The sequence below is a fragment of the Haliotis cracherodii genome, unplaced genomic scaffold (assembly GCF_022045235.1).
Source record: "Haliotis cracherodii isolate W230 unplaced genomic scaffold, xgHalCrac1.p SCAF_2, whole genome shotgun sequence".
Lineage (NCBI taxonomy): Eukaryota > Metazoa > Mollusca > Gastropoda > Lepetellida > Haliotidae > Haliotis > Haliotis cracherodii.
The window spans coordinates 63,456,611-63,482,669 of NW_027266275.1; the positions used below are offsets into that span (position 1 = coordinate 63,456,611).

At 38.9% G+C, this 26,059-nt stretch overlaps 3 protein-coding genes across 4 annotated transcripts; 2 read left to right on the forward strand and 1 right to left on the reverse strand.

The window, feature by feature from the left end:
* Positions 1-851: 851 nt before the first annotated feature.
* LOC139469395 (ubiquitin-conjugating enzyme E2 S-like) lies at positions 852-9,508 on the reverse strand. Its single transcript, XM_071251560.1, has 5 exons — positions 9,409-9,508; positions 5,964-6,111; positions 4,736-4,926; positions 3,575-3,711; positions 852-2,148 (listed from the first exon to the last, which is right to left on the reverse strand). The coding sequence occupies exons 1-5, from the start codon at positions 9,415-9,417 to the stop codon at positions 2,013-2,015; spliced, it is 621 nt and encodes a 206-aa protein (XP_071107661.1). The 5' UTR covers positions 9,418-9,508; the 3' UTR covers positions 852-2,012.
* Positions 9,509-9,770: 262 nt separating this feature from the next.
* On the forward strand, positions 9,771-21,807 carry LOC139468340 (ADP-ribosylation factor-like protein 6-interacting protein 1). 2 transcript variants are annotated; one of them, XM_071250245.1, is made up of 6 exons: positions 9,771-9,811; positions 13,432-13,583; positions 14,486-14,605; positions 15,235-15,352; positions 15,840-15,924; positions 16,505-21,807. In XM_071250245.1, the coding sequence occupies exons 1-6, from the start codon at positions 9,776-9,778 to the stop codon at positions 16,618-16,620; spliced, it is 627 nt and encodes a 208-aa protein (XP_071106346.1). In that variant the 5' UTR covers positions 9,771-9,775; the 3' UTR covers positions 16,621-21,807. The 2 variants fall into 2 exon arrangements, with proteins under 2 accessions (XP_071106346.1, XP_071106347.1); XM_071250246.1 differs by lacking the exon at positions 9,771-9,811 and adding an exon at positions 10,292-10,333.
* An 834-nt stretch (positions 21,808-22,641) lies between these two features.
* LOC139467725 (zinc finger CCCH domain-containing protein 13-like) lies at positions 22,642-24,117 on the forward strand. The gene is made up of 2 exons (XM_071249235.1): positions 22,642-23,416; positions 23,504-24,117. The coding sequence occupies exons 1-2, from the start codon at positions 22,642-22,644 to the stop codon at positions 24,115-24,117; spliced, it is 1,389 nt and encodes a 462-aa protein (XP_071105336.1).
* Positions 24,118-26,059: the final 1,942 nt, after the last annotated feature.

Below are 26,059 nucleotides of genomic sequence, written 5' to 3' on the forward strand. Positions count from 1 at the left end.
TTGAGTATATTGATATTGATGCAAGTAAAGGTATTTAAAGTGGCGATTATCCGATTGTTTAGTCAGCAGATGTAACCATGGCACGCTGGAGGCTAGCAGAGGCACTCCGTTGGCTAATTGTCATGCATGACACAGGTATATCACACAGAGCCATTGGACGTCAACTTGTCTATGACCTTATTGGCATCAGCAGACTCTTTAGAAAACACTGACAGACACATGAAGTAATGGACCATCCACGACCAGGGCCACCCTGAAAGACAACTGTATGGGAAGACAGGGCTCTAACATGTCTTGTCAGGCAACAACCTTTTGCTATGAATAAAGCTCTGAAAGAACATTGGCTTCCCAACAGGCATCTGTACACCAGGGAACTGTCCAAAACCATATAAAATTATTTGGGTTGAAGTCATGAAGGGTCATCAGCCGTCCCTTGTTAATTTGCCCATCATCAGACACTTTGATTGGCTTGGTGTATGACTGGAATTTGAGGACCTGGCGATGGATCTGTTGGTCTGAAGAAAGCATATTCTTGCTGCACGTCACAAACGGGGGTCTGGAACGACAGAAATACTTCCAAGGAACATGTGTACTAACAGTCATGTATGGTGGAGGCCAAATCATGGTGTGGGGTGCAATATCCCATGACTGTAAATTGGACACAGTCAATCCTGTTGCGCAATATTTTGACAATCATGCACTTGTTACTCAACCCCTGTTTATGCTAGGCCCCATTGTTTGGCATAGGAGGCACACAATTACTAATTGCACTGATTGTTAAATAACAGTTAATGCTCCAGATGTTTCTCCATGTTTGATGAGCCCAGACACTGAGATAACAGAAGACACAGTTAAGTGTATGTACAAATTTATTATCTTGATGATCTATGAAAAATGACAATGACATTTACACACATGCTTGCACTCAGGGCCATAAGACTCGGTCATAAATTAAAAGAGATATATTCACAGATGGGTGTACATATGTACAAGTCTTGTAGACCAACATACATTAATCTGCAAATGTAAAATTGCAAACCTGCACAGGATCACTTCACTGAGTAATAAATAATACAAATGTAACAGGAGGACAAAATGTCAAGAACATAATAGACAGAATAAAGTTCATTCAGAGACATCTGAAATTACAGTTCTTTTTCTTGAGGTAATTAACAACTGCATGCATCTCCAACCCCATCACTTGTAAAGAACAATGCTCGCTGAGAATGACATACTGGCTGGAAAGCTGGTGTTGTGATACAAACTTTTTCCTGACAGATTATGAAAATGACATTGGATTCATAAAAATTGTTTTATGGATGAAACTAAATTTGCATGAAGTGATTGTAATGAATGTATGGAAATATTTAACAGCACTATTAAACCACGCGTGCACCCCAACGACCTTGGATCATGTGTTTATTTCAACTATGATGAATTTTGGAATTCTTAACTTAAGTTTGATAATGAATGAGTAAATGCCTGATGATAATCTTTACTGAGACAAGCTGTATCATGATCTTAATGATTGAGGTATATAAAACTGAGAGCACTGTTCTAAGCAGGTGAAATGGTAAGTACATGCGGTCTCTTGAATGAAGAAAAAACAGACTTCTCAGTAGACACAACTGTATTTGAGCACACAATGTATAAATGGCAACATATAACGTTTTTATCAGTATGTCACATGTATAACCCATGCATATATACAGTGTATGCTCAAATACAGCCAAATTAGGTTTTCATTTGCAAGACATGCAAAGTCAAGATTAGAGACATCCCCACATGACTTCCTGGTCAGCAGGCAAACTAAAATATGACCCTTCAGACGGATCGAGCCAGGGCACAACGTCGTCCGTCTTGAGGCCCCAGACATTCACACAGGGCAAACTGCCCCACCCGAGACATGCACCCACACGGTCGCTGTACGGCCCCATCACATGAAAAGGAGGGCTGGCATTGATGCAGTACTGAGATAGCGGACTCGGTCCACAATATGTCTGTTAAGCACATCACAAGCGCTTCAACACTTTTTTCTTTTCCTTTTTCTTCTTGTCTAAGAGCTTCTTGTCACCAGCATGTTTCTTTGCCATTGGACCATCAGTAAGTTTGTCTTCCTTTGGATTATATGCATCGGCTGTCATGAGTCTGAATAAAATAAGCACATTTTTTTCATTTGAAAAATGAAATTATTAGTTTAAAAAAATAAAAGAATTGGTTCTCAGGCAATGGCTTTTGAAAATAAAGTGTGGAAATGCGGTGTGTTGTTTGGGGGATTTTTTTGGGTGTTTTTTTTTTTGAGGGGGTGGGGGGGGGTGGGGTGTTAAACTAGTATGCAACCAAATAAGAAGTTGTTTACAATCAACCTGGAAAATGACCTCCCTACATAAATGTATTCCTTGATGAGTAAAATACTTGAATACAGTTTTTGACTACCATTAGACTTGTAATATTTAAGGATTTTCTTTAAAAAATTGTTTAAATGGAAATAAAAACAAATAGTGCGGAGAACTTTAAGATGATGCGGGCAGTGCCTGAGAACCAAGACTTTTTTTTTTTAGCCTTAGCAACATTTTTAGCCTGTAACTTAATGCACTTCAGAAATACTTTACCTAATCAACAGCAGCCTGCATATAATTGAGTCTGTTTCAGACTATCCAGTGGTTGATAGTATGAGTAACACCCCACCATTTTGTTACCTCTAACTACAAGTGCAGGTTATTGGTAACCTTTTCTAACCCGTAATCCCCACGACAGTTTGAAATAGTACATAGTGGCTTTCACTTACACTAAGTTAATATTAAATTAGTTTGTTGTTTAACGCTGCACTCAGCAATATTCGAGCTATATGATGGCGGTCTGTAAATAATCGAGTCTGGACCAGACAATCCAGTGCTTGACATCATGAGCATCGATCCATGCAATTGGGATATGATGACATGCATAAACCAGGTCAGTGAGTCTGACCACCCAATCCTGTTAGTTGCCTCCTATGACAAGCATAGTGGCCTTTTACGGCAAGAATGGGTTGCTGAAGACCTATTCTACCCCGGATCTTGTGTGAATGCTTTTTCATCATTTTATTGGAGCAGTGTGCCTCATTGGACAACAGTATTCAATCTGTAGTCAAAGTATGGTCTTCATTACATGTTGAGCAGTATTTAGAGATTATTATATGAGCATGTATGCCAAATTAATTAACGAAAAAAGTGTCAGAATTTTTTGCATTTCCAGAGCTAGAGTAAAACTTTTTTTCTTACACAAGTTTCATAAAATCAGTATAACACACACGTGAGTACATTATAATTATTTCTTTATTACCCATTATTTCTTAATTCTTTTGAGCCTTTTTAGAAAAATGCACTGATCACAACTGCCGTCTTAGAAAACCACAGTTGTTGAATGACACCAACAATCTTCAGCTATGACATCGTTTCTAGTGCCGCATCATCATCCAATTTTTGGTCACAATACGATTCGATGGACATAACAATGCCATGCGGTCATGCACATACAATTTTTATGTACTCAGTTATTTCTAACCTTATGGGTAATAAATGACGATGTTACTCACTTTGGAGGTTTTGCATGTATTTCTGTGAACATTTTCGCTCGATGAGAGTAGTCTTCATATTGTTCCAGCAGCAGCTTGCCTGCCTCCTCGTTGAGGGCAGACTCCGGATTTGGCACTATCAGCAAACACTTTATTGTCTGAGGATAGGAATGGCAGATTTTACATGACTGTCAACATGGAATAATGAGTGAGTGAGTGAGTTGGGTTTAACGCCACTTTTAACAGAATTCCAGTTATATCGCGGCGTGTCAGCTTAATGTGGGAGGAAAGCCTGAAGTGATGCAGGTCTCAGACGTTTACCACTTCGGTGAAACCCACAAGCAAGGGTATGGTGCTGACAAACCTAGAAACATAATCGGGGCGAACCGGGATTCGAACCCACAATTATAGGTTTCTGGCGTGCCCAAGGAACGCAACTCTGCACAGGGAATCTTCGCGCCTTAGACGACTGGGCCACCCATGCCCCCTGGAATAACGAAGCCTAACTGGGACAAACTGCAAACTAGGGCAGGAAGTCTTATCAACTGAGAAAGATGTGGAAGGACAGGTTCAGGGTTGTAGGTAGAGCTGGGACAAGTCCAAATTTACTACCCGGGTACCCACCTCCTATTTCCGGACCCGACCCTACCCGGATACCTGCTGTAGGTCTCAAGAGGTAGGTACAAACTGTCCGATTGAGAAAAGTTTGACCGTAGCCCTGGGCAAAATGTGTTTAAATACATGTATAAAACGATCTGGTGTATACACTGAAGTTGACTGAAGTTTTAGTTTTATTCAAACATATAAAAGTCAGAAGGAATGGGCGAAGTAGTCAGGAAGAACTGCAAACATTAGTGACTTGTAGTTAAAACATACAGTCCTACATATTTTTGTCTTGAAACAACATATCACGTGACTGACCACAGGTCCGGGTAGTCCTGTGGGTACGCGGGTCCTACTCATTACCCACCCGACCCAAGTACCCCAGTTACCCGCCCCAGCCCTAGTTGTAGGTTCAAATGTTTCTGGAACTTTTTTATGCCCAATCGCTCACTACTCAATCCTTATCACTCGACTGACAACAAGCATGGGGGTTATATCATTATACATGTCTGTCAAATATGGTACATGTAGCACACAGCCATGATGACCACCAGCCTGTTGTATTCAGCACATTCTCACCAGTAACACATGCTTGAGTCCCAGCTCTGCTTTCCAGTCTTTCTTTAGTGTGTTCACACAAATCTCTCCATTTGTTGCAACATTTGGATGGAAAATCTTGGTGAGAAAATAGGCTTTAGGTGGCTCTGAGGGGAAATTTTTGCCCAACACAAGCTTCATGCGGAACACACCACCAGCATACGGAGTTCCAGCTGCAAGCAGAAGTAGATAGGAGTGAGCACAGGGTTAGAAATAAACACTACCTAGCTAGCCCGGGGTTAGTACAAATACCTGCGGGCTTGTACAAATTTACAAATTTATTGTTTTAACATTAACAAGGGTATTTTATCTTTACCCGGGCTAGTAAAGCTTTTCAGTTAGTTATAGTGAGTGAGTGAGTGAGTGAGTATGGTTTTATGCCGCTTATAGCAATATTCCAGCAATATCACAGCGGGGGACACCGGAAATGGGCTTCACACATTGTACCCATGTCGGGAATTGAACCCGGGTCTTCGGTGTGACAAGCAAACGCTTTAACCAACAGGGTACCCAACTGCCCCTGTACATGGTGTAAGTCCCGATCTTTTTGGCGAGGAACTTACACGAGGGACAAACTACCGTAATTCTAGGTTTAGATAGGTTATTCCGTATACATGTAGTACTTATGGACATTTTAAGAGAGAAAATGAAGAAAAAGTATGAAATGTCAGAAGGCAGCCTATTGTTCAGATGACATAATGTAATCAATTTGTAATGTCATGGACAATGGAGGATGTCAAAAAATTGCCATATCGTATTTTGTTCAACAGTGAGAATCGCTAAATATTCAGTCTCAAATATAGGAAAGTTATTCCACGCAACCATTCCACCATTTATGGGTAATATTCATATGTGGATCAGACAAACTCTGGTCAATGACACACAATTAGCCAAATGAAGTCACACACTGGGACCACACAATGCTTGAACAGGCTCCAATACAAGCACCTGATGTAGGGTCCTGTTCTGCCAATAGGTGAACTTGCAATAGAAAATTCCACCAGCAGCGCAAAGTACATGACACAGAGGTAACATATTTCACTGAAACTTGAGCTGACATGTGATCCTATGTAAAATGCAAAGTTTTCTCTCTCTGTGTACATGATACAGTGTATGAGAAGATAGGTGGGCATATTATCATTATAGCTGTTAAGAGCTTCTTATAAACATTTTCAATTTCTCTCTGGTACCATGACTTTCAAGCATTCACCTGGTCCTTCAATGATGGCTTTGATGTCTGTGATATCCTCTTCATTTAAAAACACTTTTATTCCTTCTGGGGGTTTGGTAGCTAGATCACTTAATTCTTTGGACACCTGTCGAATTACTTGTGGGGACAGATTCTCTACGTTTGATCTCTGAAATGAACATGGAAATCAAGTCTGAAATCACAGATGAATACATGGCACATCAAAGTGAGATGAGTGTTGTCAAATCAATATCCACATAACCCTATGTCACTGAACAGCTAAGTAAAATCTACATATTTTTACATTTGTATACTTATCCTGCATTACTCCTTTTTAATGCATCTACTGCTTACCTTTGACAAAAAGACAGCGCCTAGCGATGGTGCTCATTGAAGAGGTGAGGTGAAATTAGGTTTAACGTCGCATCCAAGATTGTTGCACTTCTAAAAAGTTATATAGAGACGTGCATGCACTTGTGAGTGTGTGGTTGATTGTACTAGTCCAGACTGATGTTGATTTATAGTGCTAGCCCACTGAGATACCATGCCGCAGTTTAACATGAATATGCCACTCAGACACAGTATACAGACTCCAAGCCGATCAGTCCTTGTTTTAGCCCCTTAATGCCGAGCACCAGACAGGGTAACAACAAGTACCATCTTTTAATGTCTTTTGGTATGACACAGCCGGGGATTAAACCCCGGACCTTCCGCTCTCCGGGCGGACGGTCTACCACGGAGTCGGTCTCCTCTGTGGCAAAAAGGTTGTTTCCACTTACTATCTACTTTTCTAAGGACTCATCGCAGCTGTCATGTGACTGTCTGTAGTGACATCACATGTAGTCACATAACTGCTTATCACCCATACTAAATTTTCTGAAGCTATAGTAGGGAGGTAGGTCTGCGACGGGTGGACCGTATGTAAATGCAAAAAATACTTAGATTTTACAAGATGTTTCAGTTATCCTGCATTATTCCTTAATGCATCCACATCAGACAGTAGGTGGTGGGCATGCCTTCAGATGTAATCCTCAATATGGATAAACCCTTCATATGACCCACGTGTCAAGGGCTGATCGGTATTACTCGCTCAAGCTTGTCAATGGAGAGAAACGAGAATTGAGGTAAAATATAGTAAGAAGAAAATAGCATGAGCTAGAATCTAAAAACTGAATTACCGAGCCAAGGCTAACAGCCTGATGATCCCCCTACCGGTTGTGTCAAAAAGACTGCGAGTCGGGCAAGACTGGCTCCGGACAGGAGTTCATAATTTGTGTTAGGGGTTGGTTACCTTCTGGGCTATAATCAGAGAGCCAAAGCTACAAACCCTTTGACGTTTTAAAGTGCCACATCTTTAAGACAGTGGCTAGCAAAGACAATGTCGAACCTCCAAAATCATCCTTCCATGATTGCTCTAATAGAAAAGTTCCTATGTAAAGCCATGGTTGAGGCAACCGCTCTGATCTCGTGAGGATTGTTTGCTCTCAGAGGATCATGATTAGCGATCTTGTATGCCTGAAGCATTCCAGCAAATTGAGACTTCCGCCTGTATCCCCTCACCTCAAAGATGTATATAATTAAAAGGACTGAGCGGCAATGCATACATCATGTACATATACATGTTTATATAACTTTTGGAGGGTGGATACGGACGGAAGTCTTTCCAAGACCGATTCAATGTGCTCAACTCAATCACGTTTAGAAAATCTGAGTCAAATGAAATAACAGTGGCTTCAGAACTTCTGAAGACGGTCAGAAAATAGTATATTTTCTTACATAGCCTCCTAATACTGTGTACTTGTATCCTTTTGTATTGATACATATCTACATGATACCTAAGTCACATCGTCATGATCGTAGCAAAAGGTAGTTTCAATCAAAGTACACATAACATTAATTTAAGCATAATGAAATTCTATCTTTAACTTTTTTTAAGATGATGCTATACAGTACTTATTGGTTTAAATTAGTGTTGGTTACTATATCCCCTCATTTGCTTATTTTGCGAACATAGAGTAACAAATCCATGGACAAAAGTAGTGAGTGAGTGTGTTGGGTTTAACACCGCTTTTAACAGTATTCCAGTTATATCGCGGCGTGTCAGCTTAATGTGGGAGGAAAGCCTGAAGTGATGGAGGTCTCAGACGTTTACCACTTCGGTGAAACCCACGAGCATTGGTATGGTGCTGACAAACCTAGAAACATAATCAGGGCAAACCGGGATTCGAACCCGCAATCATAGGCTTCTGGCGTGCCCAGGTGACACAACTCTGCAAAGCAAATCGCGGCGCCTTAAACCACTGGGACACAGGTGCCCCTTTGACAAAAGAAAATAACTGTGTCTGTTACAGATAAAAATACAGATTAAATTTGTCAAATTGACAAATGCAATGCTGACAAGGTATTATAAATATATTTATTGCAAAAGAAACCAAAATACTGAGATTGGTGAAAATCATTTTTGTTGCACAATAATATGTTTGATTTTGATCTCTTCAGAGTAAATGATGTGGTCATGAAACTAAATCTTCGGAACAAAGGTTAAACAATGTGATGGCTATTTCCTGGTTATAAAATGAGAAAATCACACACGGTAGTATTGACTGGGCTGCTTAAAAGATCTACAATAGAAAATACAATTCAAGCTGTAAATCTTGTGAACTTTTATCACAAAATGTTTAGTTATATCTGTCATCAGTGTTCCCTGCTGCTTGATCTGACATCACTCATTGAGGGTGGTTTCTATCAGCCCTCCTTTTTGTTAATTTTCTTAGCACAGTTCTAGAAATTGCGGCTTTTCAAATATGCTTACTATTGCTACTTGCTGTACAAGAGCTTCAAACAAAGTGGTGGGACAGATAGTATAATTCTGAATGGTAATTAGCATGGGTGACAAAGATTATTTCCTGATTTCTTGTCATATTTCCTACAAAAAATTACAAGATTGTAAGGGGGAAATTATTCAGTCAGTTGAAACATTATACTCAAAGGCCCAACAGACCATGACTAGATCTAGCTGATGACAATGCATATGATTATATAGCAGACTATATTCACATTTGAGTATTACAGTGATGTATTGCAGACAATACAGAACATACGAAGTGAAAGATATAAAAAGTATAATTTGAATTTCACTTTTTGTCAATAAATAACAAGTCCAAACACATAGATACCCTGTGTCTTCAAAGCGTGCATCAAATTGCGCAATTGTCTGCTTTTCGGGACTACCAGGTACATAAAGTTGTTAGGTTAGTACATTTGTCTAAAATTATAAATATATATGGCCAAAAATAACGATGATTAAGTAAATTACTTTATCACAAATTTGGTCGCTCAGCTGTGCGAAATGAACATCCTCAGTTGAACAAAACGCAGAATATATCATGTTGGTTATCAACAATATTTCCATTCCAAAATCATTACTGATGACGAGAACAGATAGAAAAGTAACTTAGATACTTACACTCGACATATTTACACACTAACTGGAGTAGAAAGGAGTAATCTAGAAAATAATTTGGCAATCCTAGGCGATCACCTTCTCTGTTATTGCACTGTAAACGTTGAAGTAGGCCATATATGAATTTTAACCAATCACACCGATGTTTACAGACGTGACCTAGTTTATTAGCCAATCCATACCGAGATAAGAAATTGTTAACAGAAATGCTTAGTCTTCGAATTAATAAGGTCGCATTATTTTATCAAAGGTTTAAAAAATATCATCATTATTTATTTAAAATGTGTTTTAGTAACAAAGAAATAAAATTAATTTGATAAGAAAAGTCTCGGAAATTAAAGATCCTGCGAGATCATAACAAAGAAGTAAAATGGCGGATAGCACTGAATCTCGGCCTCAGGACGATGTGGGTATATCTTTGTTAAATGTTAATGTGTTCACAATTACTGTGCAGAATGGTGCATGGATGTGAATGAACGTTGAAAGGACCCGATCGTGCCAACTAAAAGTGACGAAGGACTCCTGTTAATTGTAGGAACGTGAAAGAAGTAGAATAAATAAAGCTGTCAAATCAAATCACAGGATATGATGTCTCCGCCTAAACGGGCTGCGCATTCCCAAATAGAGTAGGGCTCAGCTATTTCTCACCGCAATCACAGCTAGATGAGCAATCACGTAATGCCAACTGAACAAAATGAGGCTTCTGATTATTGAAACTGAAAGTGCTTTGTGTTTGTCAGTATATTTCGTGCAGAAACTGCTGAAAGCGCATTATTCCCAATAGGCTTAATGATTACATGTTTTCTTAATATATCACCATGTTCTGGCGGTATGTGTTTTCACTGTAATCAGTAAATGTAAAAATGTTTTCTTTTATAGCCAACCAGGGTTGTAGTACTCTATGTATCAAGTTACGTTTTCTAAATTAGTAAGTACAACCCCGGCAACAAGTAGCCATTGTAGTTTCTATTTATAGATAAGGGGAAAAACACATGTCTTGAACTTCGCACTTTGTCAGGGAAAAAACACAAAAAGAAGACAATCGTTTGATTATGTAAAAAATATTTGTCATCTTCCTTTGCATATATATATATTTGGAAATTCTGGTGCAATAAACTCTTTTCCTGTCACCTTTTTTTCATATCTATATAATCATTATTATAATTTTTACTAACATGTCTAAAGACACATAAATCTACATTGATTGTCAAACACTTTATTGATCTGCTGAGTCTTGTTTTTATGCTTTTCTTATCTAGCAGTAACAGATTGCCTTATAATAAACATAATCTGCTATTACATTGAAGGCCAATATTACAACAGCTAGCAAATGGGCACATGAGCATAAAGAGAAGCCTATCCATCAAGGACCTTGATGAACACTGGCCCAGTCATATAAGGTGCCCCAACTTGCTGTTTAGAGTTGCATCCCCTATCACATGCTTATGAGTGCCACAAACAGTTGATTGTAGGTGCCAATCCATTTTTTTGCCCTGATTATGTTTCTGGATTACTGATGCTTGTGGATTTCACAAAAGGTGTAAACATCTAAGACCTGCATCACTTCAGACTTCCATACTTCAAATACTTACATGCTGTAATATATATATAAATTTTTACTTATCCTGCATTACTCGTTAAAAATGCATGGGTAAAATACCCACAACACCAAAAGCTTATCTGGAGCTCTGTAACATGTATGTGTATATAGGACAAATGACATTTTTTTGGTTTAACTATTAATCACAAAGGACCAAGACAAAAAAACAAGTTTTTGCTAACGTTGATATAGGTACACATGGTTACAGGAAGTTCATGTTCTTAATGACAGACAACTAACTTCTGATTGATCAAAAATAGACTCGTGAATAGTGACTAGAAGCACTTTCTGACTGAATATCATACAAAGTGAAACTCAACTTGCTTGTTGTTACAGTTTTCATTGGGTAACCCATATTTTTTCACTTATCTATTCATCACTCTATTGGGTATTTCCCAAAATTAGTGAACATTTTAAGATTTAATAAAAGTGAAATAATGTTTCAGATGTATATAACTGTTGTAAATATATAGGATTGACTCGGAAATTATTTAAGCTCGTAATTGTGTTTTGGTAATTAGCTCCTATGTACGCATGCTGAAAAAGCTTCTTTGGGTATTTACGCGAGCTGTTTTTATACATTTGAGTTTTTCATTTAATGCATGCCTTTCTGTACGCAAGTTTATTGAAAGTAATTAGGTTTTGAATATTTTTGGGGGGTATTTTACGCAAATACGCTGTTTATCTGTAGCTCTGTACATTCTAAGAGGCTTTACTAAAAGATCTAAGGCCCCAACTGTACTTTATCCTGTGATAAAGTACACTTTTTGAGTTACGTCATAATGGACTGACATCATGGCAATGTTCAAGTTACCTCCCTCGTGATCTAACATATCCTTGGTAAAATCGTTCTTTCATTACTGTCAAGCAAGATTGTGGTTCCACATCAATTTTCTGTGAAATAGTTTCTTTAAACTTGTTAAAGATTTGAATATTATTACGTAGGAAGAAATACGGCAAGATTATGTCAACCATCTCTCATGTCGAAGCTCATCACAAACCACTGTGTCCATGCCATAGCAGTCACAAAATTGTGTGAGGCAGGTGTTGGTGCCTTCGAGTTATGTCTATCTTTGGAAGAAGGAATGATCAATCCTTAAAAAAGTTTCGTAACCACATGTACACCTGTTGCTCAGCGTACAGGATTTAGCAGTAAACTGCTGTCAAACAAAACAGCCGCTTCATGCTCTTCCTCCCCCATGACCCGTGAAGATCCGGGGTAGAATATGTCTTCAGCAACCGTAACAGGGGACTGTGCTTGTCGTAAGAGGCGACTAACAGGGTCAGGTGGTCAGGCTCTCTGAATTGGTTGATGCATGTCATCGTATCCCAATTGCGTTGATCGATGATCATGATGTCAATAACTAGATTGTCTGGTCCAGACTTGATTATTTACAGACCGCCATCATATAGCTGGAATATTGCTGAGTGCGACGTTAAACAACAAACAAATAATAAATCTTACCCCATGCTTGTCCCACAGTGATGCCATTTCATGCCCCCAGCCATGGATTCATGTGGATTATGGTATCATGTAGCACAACAAACTCAGTAATGCCTTGCAGTTGCTGAGGTCTTCATATTTTAGTGGTGGAAACAAGGTTGCAACTTGTACGACAGATAACATCTCAACACACAATAACCAGCCACACCAAACCTGGCTATGTTTACATTTCTTAGCTCGGCCCCACAATGCATTTGTGGAATGTTTAAAGAAATGTGATTACATTGAAGCAAAATAATTTAAAAGCGTAACTTTAAAAATCCTACTTCTGGCAGCATGGGATTATGGATAAGCACACACCATGGTTTTCCCTGGCCTCTTAAAACTGGGGGTCATACTGACTCCTTAGCTGTAATACAGGGAGTCATATGTCTTTCGAAGGGGGTCATTTTAACAAAATATTAATTGATGTTAGATTTCGTAATGAATTTAATCTTTGATTTAAAGCTTGATATCTTAATATCAAGCTGTTTAAGTCCTGTTTAAGTATTTATCTACTCCCTACACAGTTGCTAATCTAATTACATGTAATTTTTAATGTCCAATATTTGTTATTATATTTGCAGATAACAGATTGATATGGACTGATAAGGGAACTGCTATATAATATTATAACTCTTTACATGATGTGGCGTAACCTATTCTTGATAGTGACTGACAGGAAATACAACCACCCCGCTAGGCAACTATTGAAACTTAATTCTGATTGGCTGCAACTAAGAGCTTGCCATTTGGGCTGTTCCATTTTTAGACATTTGGTTTTCCAACATCAGACAAAGCTGATATCGGTCATATTTTATTGTCAAGGGATATGTCCGTTTCAAATTTTAATGTTCCACAGTATAGTGCAATTAATGGATTTTGACAGTCTGAAACATATATCTGTGTTTTCTTCTTATTGTTTTTGGTGTTGTATTTGCAGAGCCCTCGTGCCAGCCCCCACAATGAGTTGGAGGAGCTCAAGAAGGACCTGGAGGGCTGGAGGGAGGTGCTTCTACCCATGACCAGGCTCCTCAACTGGGACAAGCCATACCACCCTGCTATTATACTGGGCCTATCCACAATCATTTTCGCGTAAGAATATTCCTGCAAAAATGCACTTTCATCCAGTTCTAGAAAATGCGTAATTTAGCTTTGTTTTCTATATGTTTGATGAAGTAAGTAGAGTGTGAATCAGAATGGGTGTTCCTTTTTAATTTTAACATGTCTAGGACATCCTAATAATTATTGCTGCTTGAAGCAAAAAGAGTGTAAAACAAACCCTAATCAGATTTATAAACCTCCAGTGACGTCATCCTTTTGTTCTCCAGTCCGGTTAAATCTGATAAACAGGGACGCTGTAATGTCCCTGGGATATTATATGATATCCCTGGGATTTTATATGATATTCAAGTCATATTTGCTATATAATGTGTTATAATATCCCAGGGATTTTATATAATGTCCGGGGTATTTTATTAATATAACTTCCGTTCAGATTGTAACAAGTAATGAAATGTAAAATCAAATGACAAATATTTTTTTCATAATCCCGAGGATCGAACACGCAACCTTTGTTTCTGCAGCCTAGTGAGTGTACCATTAGGTTAGAAAGGCGTTGATAAGTCGCACTGCTTTTTAGAATTTCCTTTTCAAGATCCATATGCCAGCAACAGATATTTTACGCCCGTTTCCCAATGTTCATGGAAAGTATGTTCGAAACATAAAAATGTTGATAAATGTTGTTTAAAGTTTCTTTCGGTTTATAAGTAAGATAAAACACTTCCCCTCGGGTTGTTATGATATTTAAAACCCTTTCCCTCGGAAAATCCCTCGGGATGCGGGTTTTAAATATCATAACAACCCGAGGAAAGTGTTTTATCCTATTCATAAACTTGACTGATATACCCTGGGTAAGCATCCTTGCTTGACCGTGATGTTGCCCAGGACACAGAGAAATGAGACTTGTGTGATTCCTTGGCTTTATTTTCTTTCAGACTAATCTGGTACTTTGAGCCATCGGTACTGACTACCTTTTCACTGTTTGGCCTGATCATCAGTTTGATTGACTTCCTCGTTCCAATCGTTGGTCCAACCCTGTTTGCTTCTGGCTCCTGGTGAGATATGATCAATCACTGTGTTACCATGGTTACATTACAGGAAGGCAGACATGATCATATCATTGATCATTGTACTATTTTTGGAATAAGAAAATTTTGGAAAATATGTGAAAGTATTAAATATTTGTATAGAATCTGTCAATTCTTTCACTGCTTTGTACATTTCAGTGAGAGTAAAACCCCTGCTGTTGGTCAGATTTTTTATTGTTAGAAGTCCTGGTACTGTATCGCATTGCAATTTTTAAACTTATCCTATCTCACACTATGTTTTCCTCTTTCTTTTTCGATCCTGACGTGGAAACGTTCTAGAACCAAGTATCCAAGTTCATGCATAGTATGACCCCTATTCAACCAGTCATTTTTACAATACATCATAATAATTTTTAAATACTACCCCAGAGCGTCTGATATTAATATTCTAAGATCATATTTTAGGTTTCCTGTAAAATAGAAAGATAGTTTAAGACAGAATGATATTATTGTCTCGCAGAATCCTTTTCGGTACTATGGTCTAATATTAGCACTCTTCAACTATGGATAAACAAATATGTTTGTCGCCCAGTACTTGAAGTAAAAATGACTAGTTTTCACTGTATCTGTACTGACACGTGTTTCTCCATCTTCAGGACAGTGGTGCAGCAACAGCAGTATGAGCAGATCTGTTTGCGTTTGATGCATGCCCGCGACCACTTCGTCAACTTCAAGAACACCATGGGCACACTGAAGGTCGAGAAACCAAAAGTGGTGAGTTGATATCAACCATGCAACAATCAGTACTAGGGGAACAAGGATGATAAAGGCCTCAAATATGAAACAAGGTTATTTGTGGGGGATTTGTTGATATTTTCTGTTAACTTCATGAGTATGAATTTTACCTTAGCCTGTCTCATACCAATAGAACTTCCAAAGGGCAGGACTGTGTTTGGGTGATTTGATTTTTAGAACAAAGCTCCAGATAAGCAATGTATTTGCGTAAAATACAGTATTGCTGGGGCAGTCGGGTAGCCAAGTAGTTAAAGTGTTCACTCATCACGTCGAAGCCCCGGGTTTGATTCCCAGTATGTGAAGCCTGTCTATCATGTCCCGCCCGGTGCTTGAATATTGCTAAAAGTGGCATAAACCCTACTCACACTCATTCACTCTAAGGTTTTGTTAGTGGCTTGCTGGTGGTTGAAAGTATATGATCCGTGAGTTGTATAGGACCATGACTGTAGCATCTGTCTTCTTCCAGTACTTCATCCTGGTCATGGGAATCCTGGTTGTGTTTGCCTGGGTTGGAAGTCTTTTCGATAACCTCTTCCTCACATACTTCCTCGGTAAGTTGACACTTTCCATTCTTTGTCATGAAGCTAAGTATTTTGTTTCAAGAAATAGATAACACGACGTGTTGTTTTATCAACTTTTTAAGTTTTTACTGAATAGAGTAATCTTTTATGTTCTTCCCATCTTCCCAAGGCAAAGGAGTTCACTAACTAGAAAAGTTCAGTTTCCACCCTTGCCGAACTAGGCTAGAATTTCCAGGCTGAATCGTAGTACCACTGGTGGCTATTACAAGTTATGTCCCTTCTATGTCCCTCCTATTGACCAATCAAATTCCACTATCATATCACTTGCATTTGCTTCAAACATATTGGCGGCACCCAGTCAAGAAGATATGATCGATGATCAAGATCTTTATTGTAATAGAATGGGTCTTACTCCACAAAGTGCATCAAAACACAACGTTTCAGAGTATATATATGCTTACTCCTGCATCACATGAATGACGTTGTGTTTCGTCATAATAAAGAAGTTGACATCCATAAATTCTCCTCCTGATACACAATTTCACATGTTGTACACTGTTTCAACCATGATAGAAATAAACATTTATTCTCCTTCTGTTCCCAACCCCAGTCAACATCGTGCTGCTTGTACCCGGTCTTCGTCGCCATGGCATCATTCAGAAGTACTTCCGTGGAGTGTGGCTGGTCTTCAAGAGGCTCATTATGGGAAAAGACAAGAAGAACTGAATATTTTGAAGAAGGATTGATGGACAGTCATGTCTGTTGGGCATAATATTGCTGCAGTCAGTTATTGGTGTGTTACATGTTCTTGTTGAGTGTTTTACATATGACCAATCTTGCTGGTGTAATATGTGCAAAATTTATCTTCCCTGTATTTATTGCTCTTTTGAGGAAAAGAAACGTTAGATCATATATTCTAGCTTTTACACGAATTTGAAGATGAGTTGCTAAAATTAAATAGATGTATTAGAAGATAGATGTCTGACCATAATTATTTGCAATATTTGGCTCTGCATTTAATTATTCTGATTACGTATTGTGGCTAAATTCTTCAGTGAAATAAGACCATGGTATTTCATTTAGACAATTATTGACAGTAGTTAAATTCTTTGAAGACTGAACTGGGTTCTGTTATATATATATATATATGTCCTTGGCTGCTTTGGACACAGCTAGTGTTTGTTGCTATGGCTTAAATTTGGGTTGATCTCAGATGGGTGTGTTCTTTCCGTTATTGCTGAAGGGAATGTGTTACTCACAGACTGAAACATCTCTCTGTAAGGATGTAGTTTCACAAACTGTCAAAACATCAACTGAAGTAAATCCCCAAGACCTACAGAATAGTTTTAATTGTTAGGGGCAGACTGTTTTGGGAAACTTTCCTGTTTGTATTCTTAATATCATTCATGTAATCAAATCACTGGGCTAGCTCGGTTGATACTGTAATCATAGATTAACAAGGGTTTAACTAAAGAGTGTTCTCACAGTGTGGTTGTAGTAATGACTCGTAGCGTATGACCTGGCCAAGTTGTATGGGTTCATTATGTGTTGATGTAACGTGTTCAAGACGGTCAAATGAATGAACGAAGACCTGTGACTGGTTACTTAGAAGAGAAGCAGGTAGATTTTACTCATCACGAAAGAGAACTGATAGTTGGATGTAATTATGACAAGGAAGATTATATCAACTTTATTATGCATACACAGCGTTCCAGAGCTACTTCCTGCCCTTCATTGAGTTCACATCCAGATGAAGAGGCACGAAGTCGCCATGGAGCGTGTTTGTAGAATAAAGATTTGTTACCCATAGCATTCCTTGTCACAATTGTATCCAACTTCTAAATGCCCATAAGGACACCCACTTAACACAAAGGAAAGAAAGTGTTCACTTACAGGGATGAGTATTGGAGGTTTAAAGTGTATCACAATATTTTGCAATGCACAAGGCCATATTACGATACATATCACGATACAGTATATGATTCTAAATTTTAAATTCAGAAGCAATCTGATACATTAAGGTATAAATAGAAGTTTATAAATGGAACATAAACAAGATGCTGGTACAACATGATGTTTACTCAGTCAATAAATACGCAGCCATCTTGGGTCCCCGGATTCATACTCCGGGGCAGCGAAGGCAATTGGCAAGTTTACAACATGAAACACATCATAAAAAATGCTATTTGAAATCGCCCAATATATGTTGTGTATATCAAGCAGGAGAAAATGATATTGTGATACATGGAAAGAATGAACCTCAATTTACCGATAGATCGATGATACCACACACCCTTATTCACTTACACAACGTGGATAATGTGTCACTGTCTAATTTACGAGACATGAACGTGCAAGACTGTTGTTGAATTCAACCACCAAACAATATGATTTATGTAGGTGCTGGAAATCTCAACTACAGGTCATTACTACAACTCTCTCTTTGAGAACCTCCTTGCGGGTGTCACAGATCTCTATGTATTAATCTTTCTTATACATATTTTCTAACTGATATGTTTATATGAATATATATGCATGTATATCCGTCATGGAATAATGGTACCAAATGTTACATGGTAGTATAAGGGACATATCATCTTGATGAAGTTATACAAAATTTGGATCAAACTTGGTTGATAAGTTGTCAGTGTGAAAAATTAGACAAATAACCATGAAAATAGCAAGAAAGCATACCATCAAAAATCCCTTTATTTGAACTGACTTAATATGATATGTCCTTTCATTGTTTTCTTATTAATGTTAAATATTGAAGACATTTATATATTACTGTAATAGTATAGTCCTTTTCTTGTTACTTAGTAAGTGGTTCTTCTGGAATGTCATCTTTACAACATGTACAATAGAATAAAAATGTGTAAGACACACTAAAGTTTACCATAAAAGTGCCTCAAGGTATTTTTTTTTTTTAAAGTCAAAATGTATTTGAGTACATGTTGGACAACTTCAATTATGGACAATTCTTTTCATATTATACATGCACAAAAATATTTTCTGTTTGGTAATGTAAGTTTATAAACAAAAGGTCTGGGCTTATTCAATAATTGTCTGTCAATACATAATTTAGGTCTCATTTGAAATAAAACAATGGAAAAAAGGCCTCTTTTCACTTTTACACATTTTCTATTTAAGAAGTGCGTTTGTTGATTGTGTGCTGTTGTGGGTTATCTGTATTACAAAGATCGCCATTTGAAACTGGGTGTTTTTAGCATTTTTTAGTTCTCACAAAACACTAATTGCTCTTGGTAAGAGTTTCATTTTCATAAATGTCTTATAGGAAAAGCTTTGCTCATTTTGTTTATCATAACATTTTGAACTTATTTTAGAATACAGGCTTTTATTTGAAGTAGCCAGTTTTTGACATGTATTCTACCCTGTCAATTATCCAGAGCTTCCTATGTTTAAATGAAAGTCAAATGGCATAAAGTGCTGGTGCTTGGTTTATGAAATGTTCCTATATGTAGGAAAAAGTAGCAACGATTACAGTTCAGGTACTAAAGAATTATTTTGCTTCCCATTTCTTTCACATACAATTTCTATTCTCCATGTTAACCATGTAATTAGTATCATCTGTGTCATGAGATTATGTGTGTCCTCTGTCGTACAATGTGCCATGCATAAAGCATGCAGAAGCATTTTATAAACCGTTGTATAAATCAGTAACACCTTGTGCCAAGCTTTAACTCATTATCATTGTGATTGTCCAATCACAGCTTCTATATGTCACCTATCACTCTAGTGGCTGATATTCATTTTGTACACAGTAGATTGTCGATGCTCTTAACTTTCCTGTGTGGTTTTCCAGGCACTCAATATTCCAAGGTATTTATTATCACCTGCTCTATTTACATCTTTGATGCTGTGTAAACATTTAATCAAGTATTTATAGTTTGTACATTTTTAGATTTATTTCAGTCTTTCATTTTGATTATGTTATGAATACCTGGCTGTATAGTGCTATAGATCTTTAGGAATCAGATATTCCAAGACTGACGTGAATGTCACTTTTTGATTAGATACTTCTATAGATATTTTAATGGGTTACATACAAGAATTCTCGCAGTGATTAGTTGCAAGATAGCTTGTGCAGCATGAAGCAATAATTACTGTCTCACAGGCGAAAATTAAATAGCAGGGCGTATCAGATTTTAGCAGCTTAATGCTCCTGTACATTCCTGCCATTGACTCATGTCACAAATCAAACGTTGGTGTGACAGTTAGATTTTCTTGTGGTCCTAACAGACCTTCCTGATGGTGTCTCTAAGTCATATATACATGGCAAGGAAGTAATGCCACGACAAGCAATATGACCTCAAAATGGCCAACGAGATGGCTTGATGTTATTGATCATAATTATCATAGATGTCATACCGGAGATGTTATGAAAAGCCCTGAAACTGAAACGAATTCAGTTTTGTCAAATTGAAGTATTCAAGAAAATCTTCCATAAGGTCTGTTATTTCATTAATACGACTTGTGTATAAGAAGAGTTTTTATGTTTATTCGGTGGCTATTTTATAAGTCAGATGATTTTAAAGATTCATTTTATTAGATGTTTTAACTAAATATCTGATGACAAGTGAAAGAGATGCTTGTCTCAGTCAGTGCATTTTAACTTCCCTGAGGGTGATAGGTGTACCCTGGTCTTTAAATACTACATTGTATTATTAAACATTTCGTAACACTTTTAAATTAATCTTTCCAGCCTCTGATAAACTTTTTTCCAGTAGATTAAATTTAATTTTTTTGCATACCACTGCTCGGTAATGTTTATGAATTATTGCAATTAAAAGCCTCATATCCCAATTATTTTGTTTTGTGTTGACATTTCAAATTTTAAGGGCTATCATGTCGGGGAAATGAGCTTGTTTTTTGTTGGAGGGTAAGACCAGAGTACATCTATCGGAGGAGACGGTTGTTACTTCTGGTTTTGTTGTTTATGATATTTTTATCTCAATATTCCATCACTTTTTTCCTCCCCCAATGTGCTGTAAAGAAATGTGTTATAAATCTGTTCTTGTTTGATAAACATTGTGATAATTCTGTTGGTAAATCAGATGTTTTGTGAAAGATGTTATCTAATGTTTAAGATTGGTTGTAAATGATATGGCCAAAAAATCAAACTTGATGTTGTATTGCATGCCACATTTGACACTGAATTCATTACTTTGTTATTTCTGATACCAGTAACTGATAAGGGATTATGGATCTTGTTATTAATTCTCTCACAAATATCAGAAAATTATCTTTAACAAATCATTTTGGCTGTTAGAGTTAATGGATGTCTGTCATTTAGGGTATTTTGGGTTCTGATGACATGTCCAGTTTTCCAATGATTTTATCATGAACTTCATCATGAAGATCCATAAATGTTTAAAACTGAATTATTATTTCCGTGGTACTTCATTGAAAGTGATGCCAGCGTTTTACATCCAGTGTTGTTTCATTGTCAGTGTTGTGTAATTAATGTAACTCGTAAGGTGCTTCATCACTGTAGGACCTCGCTATTACTGTCGTCGGATTCTTTAACATTGATTTGAATGCTCACAACCACCAATTGACGACTAGTCTTGATACATTCTCCTTAGTCTTTCTTGGATCTGAAAATCTACCTTATGTTAGCCAGTTCGAAACTCATTTAGCTTAATTAATTTATATGAATTATCATATGAATGAAATAGGCTCTCTTTCTGCTCAATCGTAACGTCTGTCCCAGCTATCAGAAATGTCTGGCAGCTGAAATAAATAGAATTTTAGACATTCTGTTCATGGATACCTTCACTACAGAGATCTTCTTGCCGATCAGGTAGTTTTGTAGACAGCGTCGATTTTTTGGATGCTTTTTAATCCATTAGTAATAGAGTAATATGTACGCAATTTGTGATTAAAGTTTTATTGGAATATTATTAGTTTTGTCATTCATGTCCCGGTTCAGGATTGGGTATTCTATCTGTGCTAGACCGGGCTGGTGGTGTGGGTTGTTAGGCCCCTGACTTGCTTGTCATCCTACACTGACTGTGTGGGGCATTGTCAATAATTCCTATCGTCACCTATTCCTTGCCGGACTCGTTTATTTACAGCTTGGCCCGACATACCTGGAATATTGCATCATATGGCATTAAACAACATTCATTCACTCTCTATTCCATAACACTGCATCCAGAGATAATTGGCCTGATTGTTGAGATTGCAAAATGTCAAAGCTAGAGAATAACCAGTTTTGAATATCTGCCTAAGACTATGTCATTATTGATAGCCAGACAGTACTTGTATACTTGAAACTAACATACAATTCGTATATTTGTCATTTGCAAATGTTACATCCTAAATCCAGCTCTTGTTTGGTTGTCTGTTGGCTGTGTGGGTAATACAACCATATCCCAGTTGATTATGTCCAAAACCAACATGTTAAAATTACTTTCGCCTCGACAACAGTTGTAAAACTCCTCGCAGCTTTTGGGGATTCCGAGACAACAGGTCCAAGGGAGAGACAACAGGTCCTAGGAAGAGACAACAGGTCAAAGGGAGACAACAGGTTCAAGGGAGAGACAACAGGTCAAAGGGAGACAACAGGTCCTGGGGAGAGGCAATAGGTTCAAGGGAGAGACAACAGGTCCTAGGAAGGGACGACAGGTCCTAGGGAGAGACAACAGGTCCTAGGAAGGGACGACAGGTCCTAGGGAGAGACAACGGGTCCTAGGGGAGAAGGAGACAACAGGTCTGAGGGAGATGACAGGTCCTTGGGAGAGACAATTGGTCCTTGGGAAAGACAACAGGTCCTGGGGAGAGGCAATAGGTTCAAGGGAGACAACAGGTCCAAGGGAGAGACAACAGGTCAAAGGGAGACAACAGGTCCAAGGGAGAGACAACAGGTCAAAGGGAGACAACAGGTTCAAGGGAGAGACAACAGGTCAAAGGGAGACAACAGGTCCAAGGGAGAGACAACAGGTCAAAGGGAGACAACAGGTCCAAGGGAGAGACAACAGGTCAAAGGGAGACAACAGGTTCAAGGGAGAGACAACAGGTCAAAGGGAGACAACAGGTCCAAGGGAGAGACAACAGGTCAAAGGGAGACAACAGGTTCAAGGGAGAGACAACAGGTCAAAGGGAGACAACAGGTTCAAGGGAGAGACAACAGGTCAAAGGGAGACAACAGGTCCAAGGGAGAGACAACAGGTCCTAGGAAGGGACGACAGGTCCAAGGGAGAGACAATTGGTCCTTGGGAAAGACAACAGGTCCTGGGGAGAGGCAATAGGTTCAAGGGAGAGACAACAGGTCAAAGGGAGACAACAGGTCCAAGGGAGAGACAACAGGTCAAAGGGAGACAACAGGTTCAAGGGAGAGACAACAGGTCAAAGGGAGACAACAGGTCCAAGGGAGAGACAACAGGTCAAAGGGAGACAACAGGTTCAAGGGAGAGACAACAGGTCAAAGGGAGACAACAGGTTCAAGGGAGAGACAACAGGTCAAAGGGAGACAACAGGTCCAAGGGAGAGACAACAGGTCCTAGGAAGGGACGACAGGTCCAAGGGAGAGACAATTGGTCCTTGGGAAAGACAACAGGTCCTGGGGAGAGGCAATAGGTTCAAGGGAGAGACAACAGGTCAAAGGGAGACAACAGGTCCAAGGGAGAGACAACAGGTCAAAGGGAGACAACAGGTTCAAGGGAGAGACAACAGGTCAAAGGGAGACAACAGGTCCAAGGGAGAGACAACAGGTCAAAGGGAGACAACAGGTTCAAGGGAGAGACAACAGGTCAAAGGGAGACAACAGGTCCAAGGGAGAGACAACAGGTCAAAGGGAGACAACAGGTCCAAGGGAGAGACAACAGGTCAAAGGGAGACAACAGGTTCAAGGGAGAGACAACAGGTCAAAGGGAGACAACAGGTCCAAGGGAGAGACAACAGGTCCTAGGAAGGGACGACAGGTCCAAGGGAGAGACAATTGGTCCTTGGGAAAGACAACAGGTCCTGGGGAGAGGCAATAGGTTCAAGGGAGAGACAACAGGTCAAAGGGAGACAACAGGTCCAAGGGAGAGACAACAGGTCAAAGGGAGACAACAGGTCCAAGGGAGAGACAACAGGTCAAAGGGAGACAACAGGTCCAAGGGAGAGACAACAGGTCAAAGGGAGACAACAGGTTCAAGGGAGAGACAACAGGTCAAAGGGAGACAACAGGTCCAAGGGAGAGACAACAGGTCCTAGGGAGACAACATGTCCAAGGGAGAGATAACAGGTCTTAGGGTAAGACAACAGATCCTAGGAAGGGACGACAGGTCCTAGGGAGAGACAACAGATCCTAGGGAGAGACAACAGGTCCAAGGAAAGACAACAGAGAGACACTTGGTCCTAGGGAGAGACAATGGGTCCTAGGGAGAGACAACAGAGAGTCAACAAAATTGGTGATCGGGATATTCTGGCCTGCTTACACCAGGACATCTTCACTGATGTAAAGCTATCACACGGTGATCTGTCCTGTCCACACAATATATCTTGCATCCGGCTGGGATCGAATTAGAATAATACCCAGGCACTCTATTGCTCATAAGAGGCGACTAAATTGGATTTGATGGTCAGGCTCGGTGACTTGTTTGATCGGGCGTCATGGTACTCCAACGAGGGTCGATGTTCATAACATCATCCACCGGTCTGTCTGGCCCAAACTCGATTATTTACAGACCGCTTGATATAGCTGGAATATTGCTGAATGCGGTGCATATATATAGCGTTAAACAAGCACAACTATATATATATATAGTTATAGTTATAGTTATAGTTATATATAGTTGATAGTTGTGCTATCAATTCATCAAGTAAAATGCAAATAATTGTTTATTTGTTTTATTTCTGTTTAACGCTGCAATATTCCAGCTATATGATGGTGGCCTGTAAATAATCAAAACTGGACCAGACAATCCAGTGATTGAGATGAGTATCGATCTACGCAATTGCGATACGATGACATGCATCACCAAGCCAGGGAGCCTGACCACCCGATCCCGTTAGTCGCCTCTTACGACAAGCATAGTCGCTTCTTACGGCAAGCATGGGTTGCTGAAGACCTATTCTTACCTGGATCTTCACACACGGTATACTATTTATGAAAAATTGATATTTGAGGACGACCTCAATGATAAGTTAATTGGATAAACACATTTCCATAAGAATTTTATATTCCCGACGCCACGTTAAATATTTACTCACTCTATAAGAATTCAAATACTGGCAACTGAAAGCATTTTGTATTCTTCTGTGGTTGCTATCGAGTCGCATAGCTTACACTGTCCCAGAGCTATGTACGTTTAGATCATGGTCAATGCCTAGGTGATAGTTTGATTTCTGAACAGGGGAATGAGTTAAACGTTGTGCTGAACACCCGTGTATCTTGGTGTCTTGTTTCCTCCCTATGTTTATAATGCTGATATGTATCGACCTTTTCCCATTTGAAGACTAGTAGCCATTTAGTTACTAGAGCCAGATAAAATAGCGATTAATCAACATCAATATCATTTTTGTCATCCTGTTTTCGATAGGTTTGGTAAGAGTGAGTGAGTTGGGTTTAAAGCCGCTTTTAACAGTATTCCAGTTATATCACGGCGTGTCAGCTTAATGTGGGAGGAAAGCCCCAAGTGATGCAGGTCTCAGATGTTTACCACTTCGGTGAAACCCACAAGCACGGGTATAGTGCTGACAAACCTTTAATAAATAATCGGGGCGAACTGGGATTCAAACCCACAATCATAGGTTTCTGGCGTGTCCAAGGGACGCAACTCTGCACAGCGAATCGCGGCGCCTTAGGCGACTGGGCTACCCATGCCCCCGTTTTTGGTAAGAGCGTAACTATGTAATACTGATTTGTTGCAAGCACATGTCCTCTTTTTTTGCTTTGGTACTGAGAATGTTATTGCTTTCTTAAACCGCGCGTACGTGGCTATTGATTGTGGCGATATGTTAACGATAAGTACATGAGAATCTTATCCTATTTTGAAATTAAGAATAATCCAGTTTTTCGGACAATGTCGCCCAAAGATCAAGTTAAAAAAACAACATTTGAGGACCGTCTCCTTGTTTGTTACCTTTTGTAACCAAGAATTAAGTGCTGACCTATCAGATTGCCTGGTCGTTACAACATATTCTACTGTATAAA